General features: G+C 40.4%; 1 protein-coding gene and 1 pseudogene across 8 annotated transcripts; both read left to right on the forward strand.

Annotated features, from left to right (window-relative positions):
* Window positions 1-2621: 2621 nt before the first annotated feature.
* Window positions 2622-8106, forward strand: LOC308412397 (tripartite motif-containing protein 16-like; annotated as a pseudogene). The gene is made up of 2 exons (XR_013974711.1): window positions 2622-2667; window positions 6407-8106. The product of XR_013974711.1 is annotated as a tripartite motif-containing protein 16-like (transcript).
* A 2491-nt stretch (window positions 8107-10597) lies between these two features.
* On the forward strand, window positions 10598-20486 carry LOC308412398 (serine/threonine-protein kinase pim-1-like). 7 transcript variants are annotated; one of them, XM_080906722.1, is made up of 11 exons: window positions 10598-11629; window positions 13039-13112; window positions 14106-14231; window positions 15276-15512; window positions 15638-15763; window positions 15887-15981; window positions 16120-16167; window positions 16252-16470; window positions 16560-16740; window positions 16827-16997; window positions 17087-20483. In XM_080906722.1, exons 3-11 carry the CDS (start codon window positions 14213-14215, stop codon window positions 17176-17178), a joined length of 1188 nt encoding a protein of 395 aa, XP_080762848.1. In that variant the 5' UTR covers window positions 10598-11629; window positions 13039-13112; window positions 14106-14212; the 3' UTR covers window positions 17179-20483. The 7 variants fall into 7 exon arrangements, with proteins under 7 accessions (XP_080762848.1, XP_080762844.1, XP_080762842.1 ...); XM_080906718.1 differs by having other exon boundaries at window positions 14052-14231; window positions 16120-16470; window positions 17087-20486; XM_080906716.1 differs by having other exon boundaries at window positions 16120-16470; window positions 17087-20486.
* Window positions 20487-21480: the final 994 nt, after the last annotated feature.

Consider the following 21480-nt stretch of genomic DNA (forward strand, 5'->3'; position numbering starts at 1 on the left):
GAGAGACGCAGAGACAGGAACACCATAGAACGCAGATGAATGCAGAGATACGCAGAAATACACGGATGAGTGCAGTGATACATGGATGAACGCAGACGAGCCGACAACGAACACAGACCGACACCCACTAAATATACACACACAAGGTAATCAGGTAATCACACACAGGAGGGAAGAACAGCTGAACCTAATACACCTGGGGACCGGAGGAGACAAGCTGAACACAATAACAACAGACACAGACCTTCAGAACAGAACAGGAAATCCAGAACACGAGCCTTCAAAATAAAACAGGAAACAGACTGATGTACAACACAACACGGGGACATGAACAGAGCACCAAGGACAGACACAGGTAGGGCTGACAATACACCAAACTTCAGGTTAACCCTAACTAATACAGATCAGAAAAAACGCAAAACGCTGGGTCAACGACCCAGGACCATGACACAGCCGCTCTATGCTGGACTGTTGGTTTACTATAATTATGGAGCCACTGCTGAGTTGATTAAGCTCAAATAGACTGAAGTCTTTCATATTGTGGGTTTAAATCTGTATTTTAGTTTCATTTTATTTTCTCTCCATCATTTCTGCACAGAGATCAGCTGTCAGTCAAACATTATGGGTGGTACCTCCACATCTTCTAGTTGTTCTCTTGATGTTTCTGAGTTTTTAAAGGAGATCTTTCCTGTGACTGTTTATGGAGGCTATCACTGCTCATCACCATTTTGATTTACTAAAATATTTCTCCACATGAAAATGTCAACTTCTCTATCCTCTAAATGTTTCTGGAATATTTGTCTTGAAAAATGTCGACATTTCTCTTTATGAGTATGGCAGACCATGTGTGTGTGTTTGTTTTTGTCAAAATCATCAAACAAATGAGGAAAAACTGTGATTTTAATGAATGAATTCATATATTGTGTTGATGTTTTATTGTGTGAATAAACTGGAAGGTTTGACTATAAATCAAACTTTGAACAAAGTCTTTTCTTCCGTCTTCATTCCAGGATCTCACTCAAATCTGATGCAGAAAATATGAAACTAATCTGAGAGAATAACTGAAGCAGTTTTCCTCCTGAAGCATCACAAAGTTCAGAGTTCATGTTTAGAGCAGAAGATTCAGCAGTCGCTCTGTGACCTTTCAACTATCTTCACTACAGTATTAGTCAATGTCAAGTCAAAAGAAACTTTATTGTAATCTCTACTATATCTGGTGCAGCATACAGGGAGACAAGACTATGGGGCTCTGGTTAGATCAGTGTAAAAAAGGCAATAAATAGATAAAGAAAGGAGAAGAAAATAAATAAAAGCTTAAGTCTAAGGTGATCAAGAAACTTCTCAATTAGAATTTACAGTTTGGAGTTTAAAGTGACCAGTGTAGCAGCTTGTAAACCTGGAGTAAATAAATGTCCATAGAGCAGCATGTCTTACAGAGGCAGTGGTGTGTAAAGTGCAAAAGAGTCGGTTAGCAGTTTGTGTGGGGGAGAGAGGGAGTTCACGAGTCTGAGGGCTTGTGGGAAAAAGCTATTCCGCAGTCTGGGGGATCAGGCCCCGATGCTGCAGTAGTGTCTGCAGGATGGAAGGAGAGAAAAGAGTATATGTGAGGGGTGAGAGGGGTCAAGCACGATGCTGGAGGCTTTACTGATGCAGCGGTTTTGTAGCAGAGGGAGAGATGTTCCGATGATCTTGGCAGCTGCTTTAACAATGCATTGTAGTTTGCTAAGATCACCAGCATTGCAGTTGCCAAACCACACGGAGATGCAGCTGGTCAGAACACTCTCAATGGTGCTCTGTAGAACGTGGTGAGGATGGGAGGAGTGAGGTTGGCCCGCTTCAGGCGTCTCAGGAAGTGGAAGCGCTGCTGGGCCTTTTTTTGGTGATGGGGGTGGTGTTGGTGGTCCAGGTGAGGTTGTCTGAGATGTGAACTCCCAGGAACGTGATGCTGGTAACAGTCTCTACCGTGGAACCACGGATGCTGAGTGATGTGTGAGTGGAGTCTTCCTGAAGTCGACAATCATCTCCTTACACTTGTTAACAACAAATCATTTCAAATGAAGTCTATTACAGTTTAACAACTAGTTGATGTGTACAGTGAAACAGTCATGTGACCACAGAACAGCTGAAGACTTAACTGAGGTGAGGATGACACTCAGTGTTTAAAAGGTCACTTTCTGTTGTGTTCAAAGATTTCCTTCAGATATGGTCTTTAATCAGTAAAGCCAGTGATACAGCAGTGTCATTAGCTGTGTTATTGGCACCAGGCTGTGTTTATGTATGTGTTTAATTCTGTCTGAGGATGTCTTCAGCATGAAATGATCATTTGGACACAAATGCACAGACGGAGTTGAGCTGTTTACTGCTGATGAGGAAGGAAAATAGTCTGTTGGATATTAATACAAATTCATAAGCCTGAAAACAATGTAAATACACTGCGAAGTTTTTTTAAATTGGTTATTTTTCATGTTGCATTAATGGTTGTCATTTGATTCAAGAGAACTGCGATCTGTACATCAGTAATCGGCTAGTAAGTCTTTTCTGGGATCGATTGGTAATGGCTTCTTTCTCTACCAGTGGGCTTTCGCGCGCTCTCTCCTCATTACAAAACTAATGCAGAAGAAAAGCATCTCAAAATCACCCTCGTCATTCTTTCCTCCGTGTTTTAAGGTAATGGTGGTCAAAACAGGATATTTTATACTCTGTACTAGTGATGGCCAAATGAAGCTTTCCGAAGCACTGAAGCTTGTATTGAAAAACGGTTCATTACTCGAAGCTTTTCAACACAGTCCTCTCCGGTGACATCTGGTGGTGAAAATTTTGAAGAGCAGCTTGAATCTGCAAAATAAAACGGACTGCTCAATTATCACTGCTCACTCAAGAGTGGAGTTCTCTCTGATATTGGGCCACCGTTCCGTTGCTTTGAACATGTAATTGGTTTTGTTTTCTCGATTGGGGGGCTGAAAAAAATGTAATGCGTATTTGCGTAATACATTTTGATCAATAAACTTTCCCTATTTAAACATGCACTATGGTGGCCTTTGTTTGCTCATAACTCCTTGATGTTGGTAAATACAATAAGTGAGCAATATATATAATATACATATGATAATGCACAGCACATTATGGAGTATGCCCCTGCTGTGAAGTCCTGCCTCCATCTACTTGTCGTTTAATCACTGGACAGCTGGACAGGTTCATACAAAATATTAGATTAGGCCAATTGTCCTATACATATTTTTGACCTAGGGGTGGGATTGATTGTGAACTGGAAAGGGAAAATGCTTAGGGAGCTGAGTACGGCTGCATCGTCACTGATTTGTAGAATCCTTTTGATTCGATACAGGATCCGATTCAATTTGATTGGAATCTGGAAAGTTTTGCCTCAGTCAGAAATATTACAAGTCTGATCATTTAACAGTATATATCCATAATTTCGTATCTATTAAAAGAAAGCTGACATATGTGAGACTTAATTAGAGATGTAAACAGAGAGTTATGAAACCTGCAGCTGCAGAAGCCAGCGAAAAAAAAGAGGCAAACACAGCGCGGACCCGCCGACACATCAAAATCTGACTCTGACGCGTCGGGTCCGCGCTCTGTGTTCACGCTTGTATGCAGAATCCGTAAACCTGCTCCCAGTTACTGTTTTAGCTGCATGGTGTTTGACGACATGTTGTGAGGTTTAGCCTGAGATGCTGGAGTTTCAGGCATAATAACGTTAATTTACAAATCGACACGGGATTTTAATGAATCAATATCACTTTATTCAATTTAGCATGGATTGTAATCAGAAAAGCGATAATCAAAACCCACCCCTAATCAAGAACTTGCAAAGTAAAAACATGATCAATGTAAGGTAGCCCTTTTGTTATTTACAGTTAACAAGAGGATTAGTGTTACTGTGCGCTGGCTGAGTCTGTTTCTTTTCTTAGAAATAGTTTCTCCTGCCCTGGAGAAAATCCACTTGCATGGAACAGAAGAGGCTGTGGAGTGCAGGAACTACACTGCAAGTTGGTAGATATGCAGGTATTCCTGGGTCCTGCAGACTATCACCTAAAAACAATAAACAAAATGATTTTCTAAACTGTAGCAATGTAATGTACGTATAGTGTCAAATACATTTTTGTAGTCTTCATCAGCTTTAATTCACATGGAAGTGTTCCTAAAGTCATATGCTGTAATGATATTTCCATTATGAAAACATGATTTTGGACATTTCAAGTTTTTCACTTCGGCAGATAAAATGAATTGAGCAAAATCAACTCAAAATATTCCCACACGCCAGAACGTCCTCTCTTCCTCGCTGGCTCCATATCTGTCAGTGGAATGATCACCTCGTCGCTATCTGTCACCATCAACACACTCCACGAATCCCGTGGATGATTCACTTCCTTATATCTGTTTGAATCAGGTACCGAAGCAGTTACGTGCGTAATGAAGCTTCGGACGTCACTGGTCACGTGACTTTTGCCAAACGAAGCAAGCCTCGACACAGTGCTTCTGAACCAGTGTGTTGTTTTTTTCGACACACGCTCCGGAGCGTCAGCTTCAAGCGGGCCATCACTACTCTGTACGTTGTTGAGATATTTTATAGGTAGTCTTTCGTTATTTTGTGAGCTTCAGAAACATTTTATTATAGATTTTTAGTGGGTAGACCGCGGTTTTGAGCCTCAGTTGCACAATGGCCATTAAGCTAACGGCAGGAGCTACAAACGTTTCTATTGTTATCTATTTTGTACAGAAACATGTTCAGATACAAATAGTAAGCACTCAATTGTTATTTTTGGGTTATTAATTAGCTCTTTCTTCCACTGTGTGACATTGAGCAGTACGCAATGTGAATTACTTATGTTCATTTTTCATTGCATGAGAGAATCACTTGAAAATCACTCTTAATTTCCCCTCTGCTTTCAGGGGTGTAACATAACTGCGCAATACAGCTGCAGTGAGCAAAGCTTTGGATGTACAGTTAGGAAATTAAAATACTAAAGCTAAGTAGGTGAAGCAATCATGCAGTTAATGACTTTTTACACCACAGTACACTTGGCATTAGGGCTGCCAAGATTAGTCGACTAGTCATTATTACGTCGTTTATCAAAATCGTAGACCACTAATTTAATAGTCGACGCGTCGTTTGAAGCTTTGTAAGATCCTGAAAGACAGGAATAAGCAGTAGGATTTAAGAGTGTAATAACGGACTGAAACAGAAGATGGCAGCAATGCATGTTCAAGCATGCCAGTTGCCGTTAAAGGCAAAAGAAGAAGAAGCATCGTAGCTCTGTCCAAATTCAGGGGCGGCATCCTTCGGAGGCCGCATTTGTAGGCCGATTGCGTTACAGCGACGCGACGAAGGCTCCGACAAATGCGTCGTCCTTTTCCCCGGATTTGGAGGATGGGTCATGCTAGTGCAGTAAGCTGTGCGTCCAATGGATGCATGATCTGATCAGTCAACTAATCGCAGAAATAATCGGTGACTAGTCGACGATCAAAATCATCATTTGTGGAAGCCCTACTTGGCACTGGTCATTTGTATAACAATTCTTACATAATGAGTAAAACATATGTTTGATTTATTGTAGACAGTTGTTCCCATGCTTATTTTGAGAAAAAGTCAACACGTGAGATTAGTTGTTTCAAGAAAAACTGCCATGGCTGCTGTACCCTCTACAAAATGCCTTGTTTAGATGAGTTAAGAGTGTAACAAATTCATCCTGTTTAATCCACAAGGGCAGGGGTGTCAAAGTCCTGAAACTTTTACATGTGTCCCTGCTGCAACACACCTGAATAAAATGAGTAGGTCATTAGCAAGAGTCTTGACTACATGCTGAGGTGGGAACCCCTAAACCTCAACATTTTTAACTTAACATTCAGCAATTATTTCAACTCAAAACGTTCAGTTATCAGCATTCACACTGCAGTTTCTTCAGAAAATGGATTTTCTAGTTTTAAATAAATGAAAGTGTTTGGAAAAAAATGTACTTCAACAATAAAAATGCTTATATTGTGCCACGTTCATTCATGAGCTGCTATAACATGAATCTAATGGCTGAATTGCCACCTCAGTATGCAGTCAGGGCTCTTGCTACTTGATCTAATTTTATTGAGGTGTGTTGGAGCAGCGACACATGTAAAAGTTTCAGGACCTCAAGGACTGGAGTTTTGACACCTGTGCACAAGGGTGTAACCAGCGTTATCATGGAGCGCTTTGTTATTATCTCAAAAGGTACTATACCAATAAAGTTTTACCTTACTTAAATCATCGCCACAAGCCATTTCATATAGGCTAAGTTACTAGTTAACAAGGTTAGCTAGGTCACAGTTTTAACTGCATATTGTAAATCAAACATAACAAACCCTGGCACTGATGAAATAAGCATTTATGACTTGTTGTTGCCTCCCTTCACAGATGTGTCTGTATCAGGATGGGTCTAAACAACATGGTGTAAATGCAGTTGCTGGTGAGCCTCATTTCCTGTAGGAGGTGAACAAGAGCAGAGATCTGTTTCCCTTCAGAGCACAGAGGTTGTTTCTGTTCAGAGAAAGTCAAACTGTCTGACAGTCACTGAGAGACGCTGAAACGGCACAGCACATGAATCAAATGGATCAAACAAAAATCTGCTGTTCAGTCTGTTTGGATCTACTAAAGGATCCGGTGACTATTCCCTGTGGACACAGCTACTGCATGAACTGTATTAAAAGCTTCTGGGATGGAGAGGAAAAGAAGAAAATCTACAGCTGCCCTCAGTGCCGGAGGACTTTCACAGCGAGGCCTGTCCTGATGAAAAACACCATGTTAGCAGATTTAGTGGAGGAGCTGAAGAAGACTGGACTCCAAGCTGCTCCTGCTGATCACTGCTATGCTGGACCTGAAGATGTGGCCTGTGATTTCTGCACTGGAAGAAAAATGAAAGCCTTCAGGTCCTGTTTATTCTGTCTGGCATCTTACTGTGAGAAACACCTTCAGCCACATTATGAAGTAGCTCCATTAAAGAAACACAAGCTGGTGGAGCCCTCCAAGAAGCTCCAGGAGAACATCTGCTCTCGTCATGATGAGGTGATGAAGATGTTCTGTCGTACTGATCAGCAGAGTATCTGTTATCTCTGCCCTGTGGATGAACATAAAGGCCACGACACAGTCTCAGCTGCAGCAGAAAGGACTGAGAGGCAGAGAGAGCTGGAGGTGAGTCGACAAAACATCCAGCAGAGAATCCAGGACAGAGAGAAAGATGTGAAGCTGCTTCAACAGGAGGTGGAGGCCATCAATCAGTCTGCTGATCAAACAGTGGAGCACAGTGAGAAGATCTTCACTGAGCTGATCCATCTCATCCAGAAAAGAAGCTCTGATGTGAAGCAGCAGATCAGATCCCAGCAGGAAACTGAAGTGAGTCGAGTCAAAGAGCTTGAGGAGAAGCTGGAGCAGGAGATCACTGAGCTGAAGAGGAAAGATGCTGAGCTGAAGCAGCTCTCACACACAGAGGATCACATCCAGTTTCTACACAACTACCCCTCACTGTCAGCACTCAGTGAGTCTACAGACTCATCCAGCATCAATATCCGTCCTCTGAGCTACTTTGAGGATGTGACAGCAGCTGTGTCAGAGGTCAGAGATAAACTACAGGACATTCTGAGAGAGCAATGGACAAACATCTCACTGACAGTCACTGAAGTGGATGTTTTACTGTCAGATCCACCAGAGCCAAAGACCAGAGCTGGATTCTTAAAATATTCGCGTGAAATCACACTGGATCCAAACACAGCAAACACATGGCTGTTATTATCAGAGGGGAACAGAAAAGCAACATTTATGAATCAACAACAGTCTTATTCTGATCATCCAGACAGATTCACTGGATGTTGTCAGGTCCTGAGTAGAGAGAGTCTGACTGGACGTTGCTACTGGGAGGTGGAGTGGAGAGGGAGAGGAGCTTATGTAGCAGTCGCATACAAGAATATCAGCAGAGCAGGGAATAGTAATGAATGTAAATTTGGACATAATGACAAATCTTGGTCATTAGATTGTAACAACAACAGTTTTACATTTTGGTACAACAACATCCAAACTCGTGTCTCAGGTCCTCGTTCCTCCAGAGTAGGAGTGTACCTGGATCACAGAGCAGGTATTTTGTCCTTCTACAGCGTCTCTGAAACCATGACTCTCCTCCACAGAGTCCAGACCACATTCACTCAGCCGCTCTATGCTGGACTGTTGCCTTATTATTATGGAGCCACTGCTGAGTTGATTAAGCTCAAATAGACTGAAGTCTTTCATATTGTGTGTTTAAATCTGTGTTTTAGTTTCATTTTAGTTTCTCTCCATCATTTCTGCACAGATTTATTATTTATTTATTTATTTCTAGCAAAGCGAGACTTTACTGATTAAAGACATAATCAGACATGTTACTGTTACTCTCTGAAAAAGACTCACATAAAGCAGATTTATCACAAGCAAACATCAAGACACATCCTTCATGGCTTAAAGTTGCAGTGGGACTCTTTCACCATCTGGTGGTTGTAACAGTTATGACAACTGTTCCTGCATATATGTCCCCCCTCAGTGTGAAGAAGACTGGACTCCAAGCTGCTCCTGCTGATCACTGCGTGTTCCTCCTGTGTCTAAAATCTATTTCCATTATGAATCAGGAAACTGTTTGCACCAATCATAAAGCCAATAAAATACGTCACACACTAAGAAATAACAAAAAGGAATTGTGCATTTCAAGGAGATTTTTCCCTCGTTTTTTGAAATCATAAGAATACAAACTAATGCAAGACTGTCATGTTTTCATAAGTTTGTAGAGACACTGTTCTGTTGTATTCTAGGACATCAGTCACTTTTTAAATGCATGCTACTCCTCATCATCATCAGCATCATCATCAGCACCCATGACCTCCTTTTAGTCTTTGTTTTGTTATTTTTCAGAGTTCAGGAGACGTTCTTATGGGATTTCCACAGTGTACAAGTACTGTTTAGAGCCTTTACCTAAAAGAAAAGAGTAAAGTACAAAGTAGATTTACTCACTGCAGGAAAATAATGCCTCAATCTGATATATTGTCTTATATGACAAACTGAAAGTGATGCATCAAAGTGTAAGCAGCATTTTCCTGTTACAGCTGGTCTAGATGGAACTGATCTGATCTCCTTTATGTACAGGTAGATATCCAGTGGGTTTGCTAAGGGTCACAGATGAGGGGCTGTGTGAGATGTTTAATGGGAAAGGAAATAAAACCATTGTTCCAGACCTGCAGCTAAGATACTCGAGTATCTTCAAATATGAAGCTGAGTATTACTTCCATACTTTCCTCCACTGCTGATGACCTTGTTACCTGCTGCTCCCTGTTAATGATCAGCCTCAGTTCTGATAGTAAACTGTTGGCTCTCTGGGGGGAAGAAAGAAGTTTGTATTTGTTTAAGATACAATGAAATCATATTTTGACATATTGGAAGATGACATGGAGCTGAAAAAATACTACAGGTATAAATGGAAACTACAGTTTATTTCTGTTATTTCCTGTGATAGTGTTTGTACACTCGCTCATGATAACTGTTCATTCAGCTGCTGTTTTTGTCTGCTGGACATCTTTAGCTTTCAGTAAGGATGCATTCATAGATCAGCACATCTTTTTGAACCACATTTCTTATGAGACTCAGAGTTTACATTTTGGAAATGTGGTGAGACCTGGGGTAGAAAGAGACTGAAGCCAGCTTCAACCTCGGCAGTTTTGTGTGTGTGTGAAGCAGAAAGATAAGAACTGTGTGGCCAACTCATTACACACATAATCCTGAATCAGAAAAACAGCATCAAGTGTTGTAATTGTTAAACACAGAAGTGTGATTTATATCAAAGTCAAAGTCAGCTTTATTGTCAAGGACCATATACGTACAGTCATACACAAGAATTTGAAATTGCAATCCTCCCATGGCCCCCAGTGTACACTAAAACAATATAAAGATAAAAGGATAAAAATAAAATAAAAGTTTTGTGTACAACACAATACAATACTATACAATTATTTAAACAGCAGTGTCCAACACAATCATAGTGATTGTGGACAAGTTTGTGTGCAAGTGGGGGTGGGGCGGACAGTGAAAAAGTAATAGTGTTGGGTCAGAGTTCATATGTTTGGGGGGTGGGGGGTTCAGAGGAAAGAGGTTAATGCAGGTCTGGAGTTCGTGTGTGAGAGCAGGGAGTGAATTCAGCATCCTGACAGCCTGATGGATGAAGCTGTCGCTCAGTCTGCTGGTTCTGGCCCGAAGGCTGTTCAGTCTCCTTCCTGATGGCAGCAAACTGAAGAAGGTGTTGGACGGATGAGTGGAGTCACCTGTGATGCAGATAGGGTTGCCAACCGTCCCTTAAAAAACGGAATGGTCCCGTATTTCGAAACAAAAGTACACGTCCCGTATTGAGCTAATAAGGGACGCACTTTGTCCCGCAATACAGTGAGAATCAAAAGTAGTCTATAAATGTTAATGGAATTAACGCTTTGTTTGAAAACATAATTCCCAGCCCCTCTCCTGCTTTGTGACCAATGAGCTGACAGCAAACTTATGACAATTCAGATTACCGCTCATCTCATTGGTCGAGGAAAGGTCGCTTACGGAGAAAATACCGGAAGACAACAGATGACCACAACAACAAGCATGGCCAACAGGGAAACAAACGCCGACACTGCGGTGCAAGTCTCGGACGACAGTACACCTGGGCAGTAAAGCTGGGCAGACACTGTGCGATTTTTTCAGTCACGTTATTCAGCACCTGCTCAAACTGCACGATTGACGCGCAGGGGTTAGAAGTTGGTAGGTCACGATGCAGGTCTCACACTATACCGCCCGATGCTCTGATGCGACCTGAGCGCTCACACTGTGCGTCCATAAAATGAAGGTTATAACAGAAAATCTGTCGCTCGCTCGCTCGCTCTCTCTGTCTTTCACTCACACAGACACGCACACCACCAACATCAACTTTGCTAAATTGCTAATGAAAAACATGATCAGGCAGCTGTGATTGAGCAGCATGTAAATCCAACTATATTCACGGTTGTTGTGGTCGTGATAATTTTGTGATGCCACATCGAAAAGGCTCGGATGAGCTTTCCAAAGTTCTACAAGTTGTGCCTCCATCGCTTGTGTCCAGTTCACACGCTGCACAGCCGTGCTGCTCCATCTTTTTCACCGACGTTTACGTGTTTGCGCGTGAGCAGTGTTAGCCGAGCGATTGATATCGGGAGCTGGTCGTGAGGTGTTAATCGCTTCTCGTTACCCCACGTATACTACACGATGCACGATGAAGGCCCAAATCGGGCCGATCACCAAATCGGTCGCACGACTCAAAAATCGACTCAAAATGGGCCAAAAATCGCACAGTGTGAGCCCAGCATTAGAGCAGCAATGTTTGTTTGTTCAGACAAAGAAAAAAAAGGCTGCAAAAGTACAGGGAGGAATGGGAAAAGGGAAACACCTGGCTGGGAAAATGCACGATAACACCTATAAAGCGCACTGCACTGTGTGCCGGCGCACTTTTTCCATAGGCATGCTTCTAGTGGTGGGCACATGAAGCACATGAAGGGCGTGAAAGCTCGGGGAACCCTTAACCAATTTTTTGTCCACCAGGCCACGGCAGAAGCAGATATGGTATGTAAACACTGGTTTGTTTTTTTCAAACCCTCTGGTTAAGGTTAATATGGGCATGTGCAGTGAATATCAGCGCTATGTGGCCAGAAGTGTGATAATATAATTTATTTTGTGTAATAAACAACTGCAAGGATAGATGATTACAACAAATAGATGACTAATACATAAAAGTAATACATAGATTAATGATGATGATGAGTTATGATGCGTAATCATGGGATCAAGTGGGTTTACAAACAGGAGCAGCTGATTAGCATTAGAAAAGCTGAAATAATACCTCAACTGAAGCCAATTGTACTAAATGCACTATATGTGCACTGTTACAAGAATATTTTTCGTTCTATTGTTTTCTATTAATTTATATAATTTTAAGTTAAGCAGGACAGTTCTTTTAAAGAAAGATTTACTTATATTCTCAAAAGTTAAGCATGACAGGCTTCTGTTTAAGAAAGAGACCTGTTTTACTGTGTTAATGTTGTCATTTTGAGCTAAAAATAAATGGCTAAATGATCATTTGTTTCCCATATGGTCATATCACAAAGAATATGCATCTGCTTAAATCAAATTCAAGTCAAATGGTTAAAAAATAATTTCACACACAAAAAAAGGGCTACAAAATTCACCACACTGGGAAGGGTGAACTGGGTTGCCCGGCCCTGGCCACGAGGTGTCTCTTATTTATTTTTCAGGGAGTTGGCAACCCTACATAGCAGCCACCCAGCTCAGCTCTAGAATTTTCTTTTCCTCCCTTGATCTGATGAGGAGTGTTGTTCTTGTGCCCACTGCCAGCTGGAAACTTGGGTACATTTAATATGAGCCGCTGTAGATAAGTTTATGAAACATTTGTACTTGAAACTGATGTTTTAATGTGTTGTTAGACAGAGAAGTCATGAGCCGAATCCGACAGGCATTGGCCATTGCATGAACTCCTCTGGGGAGTTAGCTTGCAGCACATGTTCAAATTGAATGTTCTGGGTCTTATTATGCTGCAACGAGATTCAAATCCACAACTGCGATGTTTTTGTTAAGGAAGAAAGCTAAATGTTGTAAAATATGTGAATGAAGTTATTACCGGGCTGGATAGCAGACTGTTAGCAAGCTAGCAGCTAAGGAAACCTGGCTACCTTTCCAATATGGCGGCTGATACAAGGTCAAATATCAAGATTATGTGCTTTTGCCTAAGAAAATTTGGTTAACAGCATTTATTTTTTCTGTTAATATTTTTTATATGGACCAGCCTGTACCTTTATGATGTTAAGACTGCTAGATGAGCTGTTAGTGACACTGAGTTAGTCATGACTATGCTTTCTGTGTTTTTTCCCTCCCCTTTTGGTATCCTGTTCCTGCTGGATGAACCACTTCATGATCATCCTCATCTGATGACTCCGCTGCGCTATCCTGCCTGGTAGATTCTCCTTGCTGCAGGTGTATGCTTCTGCCAGCTGGATGCTGTTACTGGATAGTACACTGTTCCAATGGAGCGGTAGGAACAAATTGAAACACACTAAAAGAAAAGGGTTATTGTTTAAAATTGTGTTTTAATAAATGTGTTAATGTTAATTAAGTGTTCATTGTGTGCTGGAGGTCCTACTGGTCCTATGGTGGAGCAGCTACTACCTCTCCTTTAAGAAACTTGCCTCTGATGGGATACAGATATTTGGGACACATTTCAATTCTTGTAAGGGTTTAAAAAATACACAAACTTGGAAGAGTTGACTGGATTTGTACAAAATGAGATGGCTGGCAATGGAAAGATGCAATTCGATTGTTACATGTTTAACTCTTTAAAGCCGGTCGGAGCGGGCACGCTCTGTTTTGCGTAACTATTTTTAAATCCCTGTTGAACCGGGAACCGCGTAAGCTAGCGCAATAATTTTTTTGCATATGAAACCAGAGGAGTTGTACTTACATCTTATGCCATCAGCTTGTCCTAGGTCACGGTTTCCTTCCACATACAGCTTTGCAAAAATTGCATAAAAAGCGCTTGCAGTAACAAAAACATAATATTCCAGAAACACGCTTTGCCGATCCGATCAGCTGTTCGTATTCCAGATGTATTTAATTTTCAATCAAGATGGCAGAGCTGTAATCATGCTCTAAAATTATATATTGTAATATGACAATTGTAAAGTTACTTAACCTGTGAGTCCTTGGTAAAGACATTCTCTTCAAAGTGAGCGCTGCAAAGATGAGATGCAAGTTTCAAGTACAGTACATTTCAAGTACATCCTTCTTATGTTAGCTAGCCACTAGTTCAGTCTCTGTGCTACACCATCACCTACAGGACAACTGCAAAACAACAACAACAACAACAAAGAACAAAAAAACAAAACATGTAGTTAAGATGATGGTTTTTAATTAGCTGCTGTAAAACAATGTAATAACAATAAATAAATGCAACATGACATTAACTGCTTTTTAGGTAAGTACTTTATGTACTTTTGGAGAACTGTTAGATCATCCATGTTTTCTACAGTCATTGGTTTGCTGGACAAAGTGGCCCACCCGAGGGGTTCCCTGCCATTGACCAGCAAGCCACCCTGGCTGAGGATCATCTGATTGCCAGGGCAGAAGGAGCAGAGCATGCCAGGCAGTCATGGAGGTACAGCATCCTAATAAGGTGTCAAGGGGGTATACACCAGGCCTTGGTGGACACGGGCTGCGCACAGCTCCTGGTTCACCAAACCCCGCTTTGCCCCGGGACATTATTGGTGTTGCAGTGGGTGGAGGTTACATGTGTACATGGGGGCATTCACAGACAAAACACATGGAATAAAGGCTGCAGTCAGTTATATTTTATCTCAGATAAACTAGTCAGTGTTTATTAGTGTTTGCTCAACTAGAAGTCTTCATAGTAGCATCCACACATCAAGTCTTTAAACAAATAATGAAAGGATAATGAAAGAAAGTTTAATGTGAAATTACTGAATTATATGAAATATTATGGCTTTGTCTGCCAGAGTGTTTTTCTTTAAACTACTTGGAACACTTTTACTGGCAGTCAGTGATGTCACTAAAAGGCAAGCTTCTTATGTTGTGTTGCCATAGTCTCCGGAGTTTACTTTTAAAGCTCACTTACAGAACTGACTTATACAGCTTAGTTAGAAAAGTCAAGCATCCAGACATTTGAAGGACTATTCACTCATTAAGGTGACATTTTCTATTTTAAAAGTTCTCAAAAAATTAAAATGAAAAAGGAAACAAGAAAAGTTACGACTGAGGCAGATAAGAAAGATCCAGGAGATCAAGGTAAGTAAAATAATCAAATCAAATCCTGGTAAAATCCAAATCCTAGAAACGTTGACACTGTGTGAATCGTTTTTAGAGCAATTGAATCATATGTTTGATTGAAAATAGCTTTAATACAAGATGTCTAATCAAAGAAAGGTTACTGGGGCACTTTGTCTTTTGGTAAAATAATGTGACAGGTTTATTCTTGGACTCAACAGTAAAAACAGAGCAACAAGTGTCATCAAGATCTAAGACTTAGTAAACCTAGTATCAATTCGCACTGGTCAGTTTTTTTATCCCAAGAATAAACTTGTGATAATTTAAGCAAAAGCAATTTCAAATTCTTTGCCATCAAACTGCTTCCAGTCCTGATGTCGGGGACTCTTTTTCACCACTGTGTTGTTGTCGTTTATAGATTGTAAGAGCAGGACTGCTAAAAGAAAGGCCAGTCCTGAAAAGAAGACCCCAATAAAAAGGAGGAGGGTCGCTGAGCAGGCTGGTCCTTCCACCAGCTCAGATGTGGTCAAAGGAGTGAAGCGCAAGGTTGTGCAAGATGAAGAGGGCACAACAAAGAAAGCAAAGAAGGCTAAACTTCTCCACCATATGAGCGGTGACAAGGAGCAAGCATCCTCCTTGTTGGACTCTGGTAAAGGTAGGCTAATTAGTTGAATAAGGGGGTAGATTAAGTGTGGTTGCTAGGTTTAAGATATTAGTGTTTAGTGTTTGTGTCTATCATCCAGTGAGCTGATGTGCTTTTGGTGTTTTCCACATCTCCAGACTTGAACAACAAACAGGTGTGCGCAAAACATGGCAAAAGAAAGGCCACGGGAGACAACAGAGAGTCACCCAAGAAAAAAAAAAGGAATGTGGACCAGGACAAAAAATCAGTGGCAGACCAAAAACGTAAGTAGCAAGCAGCTTGGGTTTTATATTCAGGGGAAGGGCAAAAGGAACATTTATGCTACAGAGGAGAGTAATTTGTGTCACAGCTGTAATAAAACAAGATTTGTTGTTTTGTCTGTTCAGGTGAAGTCCAAGCCAGATATGTGGAGGAGCACCAGCTCGGAGAAGGAGGCTGCGGAGCAGTGTTTGCTGGCTACCGGATAGAAGATCGTTTTCCAGTAAGTGTTCAGATGATGGTAGTAAGACAGGCAGTAACGCAGATAATGGATAATATCGTAAACTGAGACGTCTGCTGTGTTTCCACCTTTCATTATGTCATACTGAGGAAATGCTCACCAGTGCTCTGTGTCTTCTAGGTTGCCATCAAACACATTCCCAAAAATAAAGTCTACTGCAAAGTGGCGGTAAGCGTCCAACACTTGAATCAGTTTTACATTACTGGATTGAATGCGGCGTTCCTCATCATCCACTTTGTTGTAATATTTCAGGATGAAAGCGGGAAGAAGCTCTCAGTGGAAGTGGCCATTATGGTTAAACTTGCAGGTGAAGCAGAAGGGTCAGTGGGAATATCTGCACCAGTGTCCTTGCTGGAGTGGTTCGACCTTGGCAAAGAGCTGATCCTGGTGCTGGAGAGACCTGTCCCCGCTGTGGACCTGCAAAAATACAAAGCAGAACATGGAAGAACTTTAACAGAGGACAAGGCCAAGGTAGGTTGACTGGGAGAGCCTTAGACTGTACAGCATTCAATCAAGGCAGAAAAGCATTAACTCATTATTGTGTTTTTCTTCTTTTCCAGGTCATTCTGAAGCAACTAGTTGATGCTGTAAAGGAACTTGAGGATAAACACATCTTTCATCGGGACATCAAGGGACCAAACATTCTGATTGAGACCGGCTCAGATGTGCCTCGAGTTCGCATCATTGACTTTGGACTGAGCTGCTTTGTTAAGCAGCGATCTCTGTATCGCATCTTCTATGGTAACATATTCTGCTCCTGCTTTTCACAGATGTAACAATTTGTGTCTTTTGTTTTAGAAGAAATTGCAATTGTGTCTGTTTGTTAGGCACTCCTCTTCACATCCCTCCCGAGTGGTACATTAGGAGCTGCTACAGGTGTGGACCCACCACGGTGTGGCAAATGGGAGTGGTGTTGTATGAAGCGCTTCATGCACAATACTTTAGTACCGCGAGGTTCCTCACAAAGAAACTGAGCATCAAAAAGCGTCTGTCCACAGGTAAGAAAACTTCACACTTCCTGATTCACTGATGCCTTGGATCACTAGAACTATCATCTTCATCTTTTTGATCTTTTCTTTCTTTCAAGAATGCCGGAATTTCTTGGACGCATGTTTAGCTTTAGTCCCAGAGAAGCGCCCAACACTGGAGGAGCTCCAGCTTCACCCCTGGCTAAGATAACACACACAAACACACAATTCACACCTCATCATATAAGTATGATACGTTGTAGTAACTTCCTTCCTTTTTTCTGTTGGACAGGAGTAGATAGAATGGGTCAATCTTAAAAAATAAATAAATAAAAATTTAGCTTTTTTGGAGTTCCTGTAACCCCCCCAGCCATCCCAGGAAAGGGGATCTCTCTTTGAATGGGCTTTCCCGAGGTTTCTTCCCATCGATCTGGCCCCCTGGGGAGTTTTTCCTCGTCTTCATAGAGAGCTTGGGCTGGGTCAGGAGCTCCATCAAAACTGTCTTTATTTGATGACATTAAAGTCATCAAATAAAGATGTGTTTTACTTAAAGTAAAATTTGATCAAAATAAAACTTGTTTAATTCATCTTTGCTGAGGATTCTCCTTCATTACTATTTTGTTTTGTTTTGTTTTTACCCATGGTGCATTTTGACAAATAAGAAAACTGAATGAGGTTAAAGTGTGCACAAAGACAGTCACACTGCAAATGATCTGAAGACTTGCATCTGTTGCTCTAACCCCCAACTAGTTTAGACAGATTTCCTGGTTCTACCAGAGGTTTTTTCCTTCAAGAAGGGAGTTCTTCCTTCCCACTGTTGCTGAGTGTTTGCTCATAGTGGGTTGTAAAAGCATAAAAGTTAATAAGAGGCATTCATAGCAGAGTTATCACAGCAGGAACTATATAGCTTAAATGTACAATTTCTACAGGACGAATTATAACTTCATTATGTATAAAAGCTCCTGTGGATAATTACTCCTATTTGTAACTTTACACAAGAGAAAGTTTGCTGTCACACTATTTATAACAGGTTGGATTTTGTCCTCTGAGTTGAGCCTTTGGTTGCAGTTTATTGAAGAATTTCCTCTAAAGTAGCTGTTGATAAAGATTTAAAGTCCTGTTTATATACAGAAATATGCTTTAGTTCATGTTTTTTACATGTCTGCCTCAGTGGATCAGTAGAAGATCTGGCACAGGAAACTAGATGATGAAAAAAGGGTACGAATATATATATATATAGATAGATAGATAGATAGATAGATAGATAGATAGATAGATAGATAGATAGATAGACACAGGTTGCAACGTAGTATTTTCATTTTTTCTTAGCATTTCTTTAACGTCTTGGTGCAAAAGAATACCTGCATTTGTGTGTAAAGAAGTGTTACATATATACTCAAAACAGTTGGAAAAAAGAACTACAAATTTGGAAAGGAATTGATTCATGTTCTTACTCATAGATGGAGTACATGGTTTAAAAAACACTGAGGAAACAGATATGAGGCGGCTGTATCAACAAAAACATTAATACAGTTAAAAATGAATAAAAAGTTGCACGCTTAAACTTATTTCTCTACAGTTTGTACAATTCATCCATGTGACAATAGGTTCTCTCTTAATATAGTAGTTAATTAAAATATCTTTACATAAAAATACATTTTTAAGTACTCTCCGGTGGAAGTCTGTTGTGGCTTATGTTTCTAAATGACACAACCATAAAGCAGCCCACAGAATATACAAATATGTCTTTGATAAGTGAATGTTGGCTCCCACAATGGCCTGTTAAGTTATTGCAAAAATAATTTACTGCATAATATGTCAGATTAGAACATGTTATAAGCACAAACTGAAGGGGAAACAATAAAAACAAAAATTAAAAAACAAATACTAAATTAAGTTAAAGGATATTTCTTACTATACTATATAATTGTATAATGTTGCGTTTGATTGCAAATGAAAACCCACCAAGAAAAAAAGAAAGAAAGAAAAAGAGAGAATAGAGTTTAATTTATTCCAAACACATTCTTTTCTTTTATTTAAGCTGTAGCGAGATTCAAATGGACAAAAGAGAAAGAAAAATATTACAGATTTGTTTTATTAATCATGAATAAACTTTATTATACACAACTCTAAATTTCAGTTGGTCTTAGTCAGATGTGTTTTTAATTAAATCCTGCAACACTGTGCTCGCTGCCATCACTTTATATCTTAGTGTGCAATTATTACAATATTTTTCCCCCTTAACTCTCAACTCGCGTTTTTAAAATGTCTGTGATCATATTTGTCCGTTGACTTCTGTCTGGGCCTCGAACGATTCATCAGACAGGTTGGCAGCCTCCAACTGATGCTCCAGACTTTCATCATCGCCTCTATTCTGATCAACTCTTATCTTAAACTTAGTGATGAACTCATTACTGGCCAGCGCGCCCTCCTTTTTAGGGCATGTGGGCTTTGATAACAGCCGGCTTTCCAGTCGCTCTGCAAAGAAAATTGACAAAACATTTCTTATTTGGTAAGCTTGTTAACAAATTTTAGTTCAGTTTTGCTGAAAGTTATAGCATGCATCAGGTAAGAAGCAATTGGTTTTTAAAAAGCATATACATTCCCCAAAACATTTTTATTATGTGCATTCTGGAGAATAAAAGATTGTACACAATTTCCCTTTTTAAAGTAAAAAGATTATTAAGTCTAATTCTTACTTATTCAGTAGATTAAAGTACTGAAACATCATTATTCATAAAATATGCACATTACAAAATTAAAGTTATTCAAAAATTACTCAAGTACTTACTCTGAAGAGGAAACACCTGGGCCTCATCAGTGCAGCCAGCATTTAAGCCAGGGAGTGGCTTCTACTCATCGCTGGATCGTTGTGTGTGACTCGCGTCAGTGCAGCCCGGCTCTGAGCAAGTTCTCTTTTGCTTCCCTGTGCAAAACCTCTAACGTGTGTTTCCTTCTGTACATAGATCCCCTGGACCCGACTCTGCATTCCCCGAGCGGATTCCCTTTTTGTGTGAGTGTTTGGAGAGGAGCAAGTGTCTTTTCCCTACCTGGATTTCCCCGGAGCCTTTTCCCTGTCACCGCCTTGTATATAGCACTATCCCCTGCACTGTTTGTATATACACCTGGTGGAACTGTAATAAATACTGACTGTGCCTCTGAGTCCTGCGTGTGAGTCCTCAAGCGAACCGTGACACCCACACAGATGAGAGCTTAGCAGTGAAGCTCTCTCTTAAAATTTGAGTTATAAAGTCAGAAGTTATCACTGACAGAGATCCATGTTCTTTTAACATAAGAAAGAATATTTGCTGAAATTGACATTAATCCAAGCCCTTAAAACGCCATTTTGGATTAAGCATTTCCTTTTAGAAAAGTCTTCAATGAGCAGGAAGCTCCAGTACTGAAAAAGAAGCCAACATCAACTGCTAAACGTGCTAAAAGTAAGTAAGTCCCTGTAGACTCCTATGATCAAAACACATACAGTATAAAAGTTATAGGTTACAGATCTGAGAAGTAAAACAAATGTCAAAGTGCAAAAAGACTTATGGTCCCATAGAAGTCTATTCCATTTGCCTGGAATTAGGTGAACACCTTTGTGACAAATTTAATGGCTCAGTCATTTGTTTCATGTCATATTTAATAAAAGACTGACATGGTGGCATGTTGAATTGTCCATTTTGCACATATTTGGTCATTCTAAGCGTCAGAAGGGGAAAGATCATTCTGGGAATGCCCACTGGCGAAGGATGTGTGACTGACAAGTCCAGTGTGTGAAGTTTAACTACAGTCTAAGGAGCTTGGAAAGAAAAGCATCTGGACTTCTTTAAGTTTCTTGAAGATGTTTCACCTCTCATCTGAGAAGCTTCTTCAGTTCAGAATTTCTTCAGAGAACTGAAGAAGCTTCTTGAATTTTGAATCTTCTTCTTGGGCAGTTATTTTGCGCCTTGGTTTTTCCACACGCTTCTTGCGACCCTGTTGACTGTTTTGAATGAAACGCTTGATTGTTCGATGATCACGCTTCAGAAGCTTTGCAATTTTGAGACTGCTGTATCCCTCTGCAAGATATCTCACTATTTTTGACTTTTCTGAGCCTGTCAAGTCCTTCTTTTGACCCATTTTGCCAAAGGAAAGGACATTGCCTAATAATTATGCACACCTGATATAGGGTGTTGATGTCATTAGACCACACCCCTTCTCATTACAGAGATGCACATCACCTAATATGCTTAATTGGTAGTAGGCTTTCGAGCCTATACAGCTTGGAGTAGGACAACATGCATGAAGAGGATGATGTGGACAAAATACTCATTTGCCTAATAATTCTGCACTCCCTGTATTAACAGAACATGGTTCATAAAACTGCTCCTACAACTGTTTTTGAATCAGTTTTAAAGACACTTTATTGTTCTGTTTTTGTCTTTTGGCATTTCTGTGCTAATTTCTTGTTTTAATGGTGCTCTAATTTAAACTGATTTTTCCTATTTTAATACCTAAATAAATAATCATTTATTTT

The sequence above is a fragment of the Rhamphochromis sp. 'chilingali' genome (genome assembly GCF_963969265.1).
Source record: "Rhamphochromis sp. 'chilingali' genome assembly, chromosome: 16".
In the NCBI taxonomy this organism is placed as follows: Eukaryota; Metazoa; Chordata; class Actinopteri; order Cichliformes; family Cichlidae; genus Rhamphochromis; species Rhamphochromis sp. 'chilingali'.

Coding starts and splice junctions, on each gene's coding strand:
- LOC308412398 (XM_080906717.1), top strand. Junction 15,764..15,886: donor ATCAGTGGCAGACCAAAAAC/GTAAGTAGCAAG, acceptor TTGTCTGTTCAG/GTGAAGTCCAAGCCAGATAT. Junction 16,741..16,826: donor TCTGTATCGCATCTTCTATG/GTAACATATTCT, acceptor TCTGTTTGTTAG/GCACTCCTCTTCACATCCCT.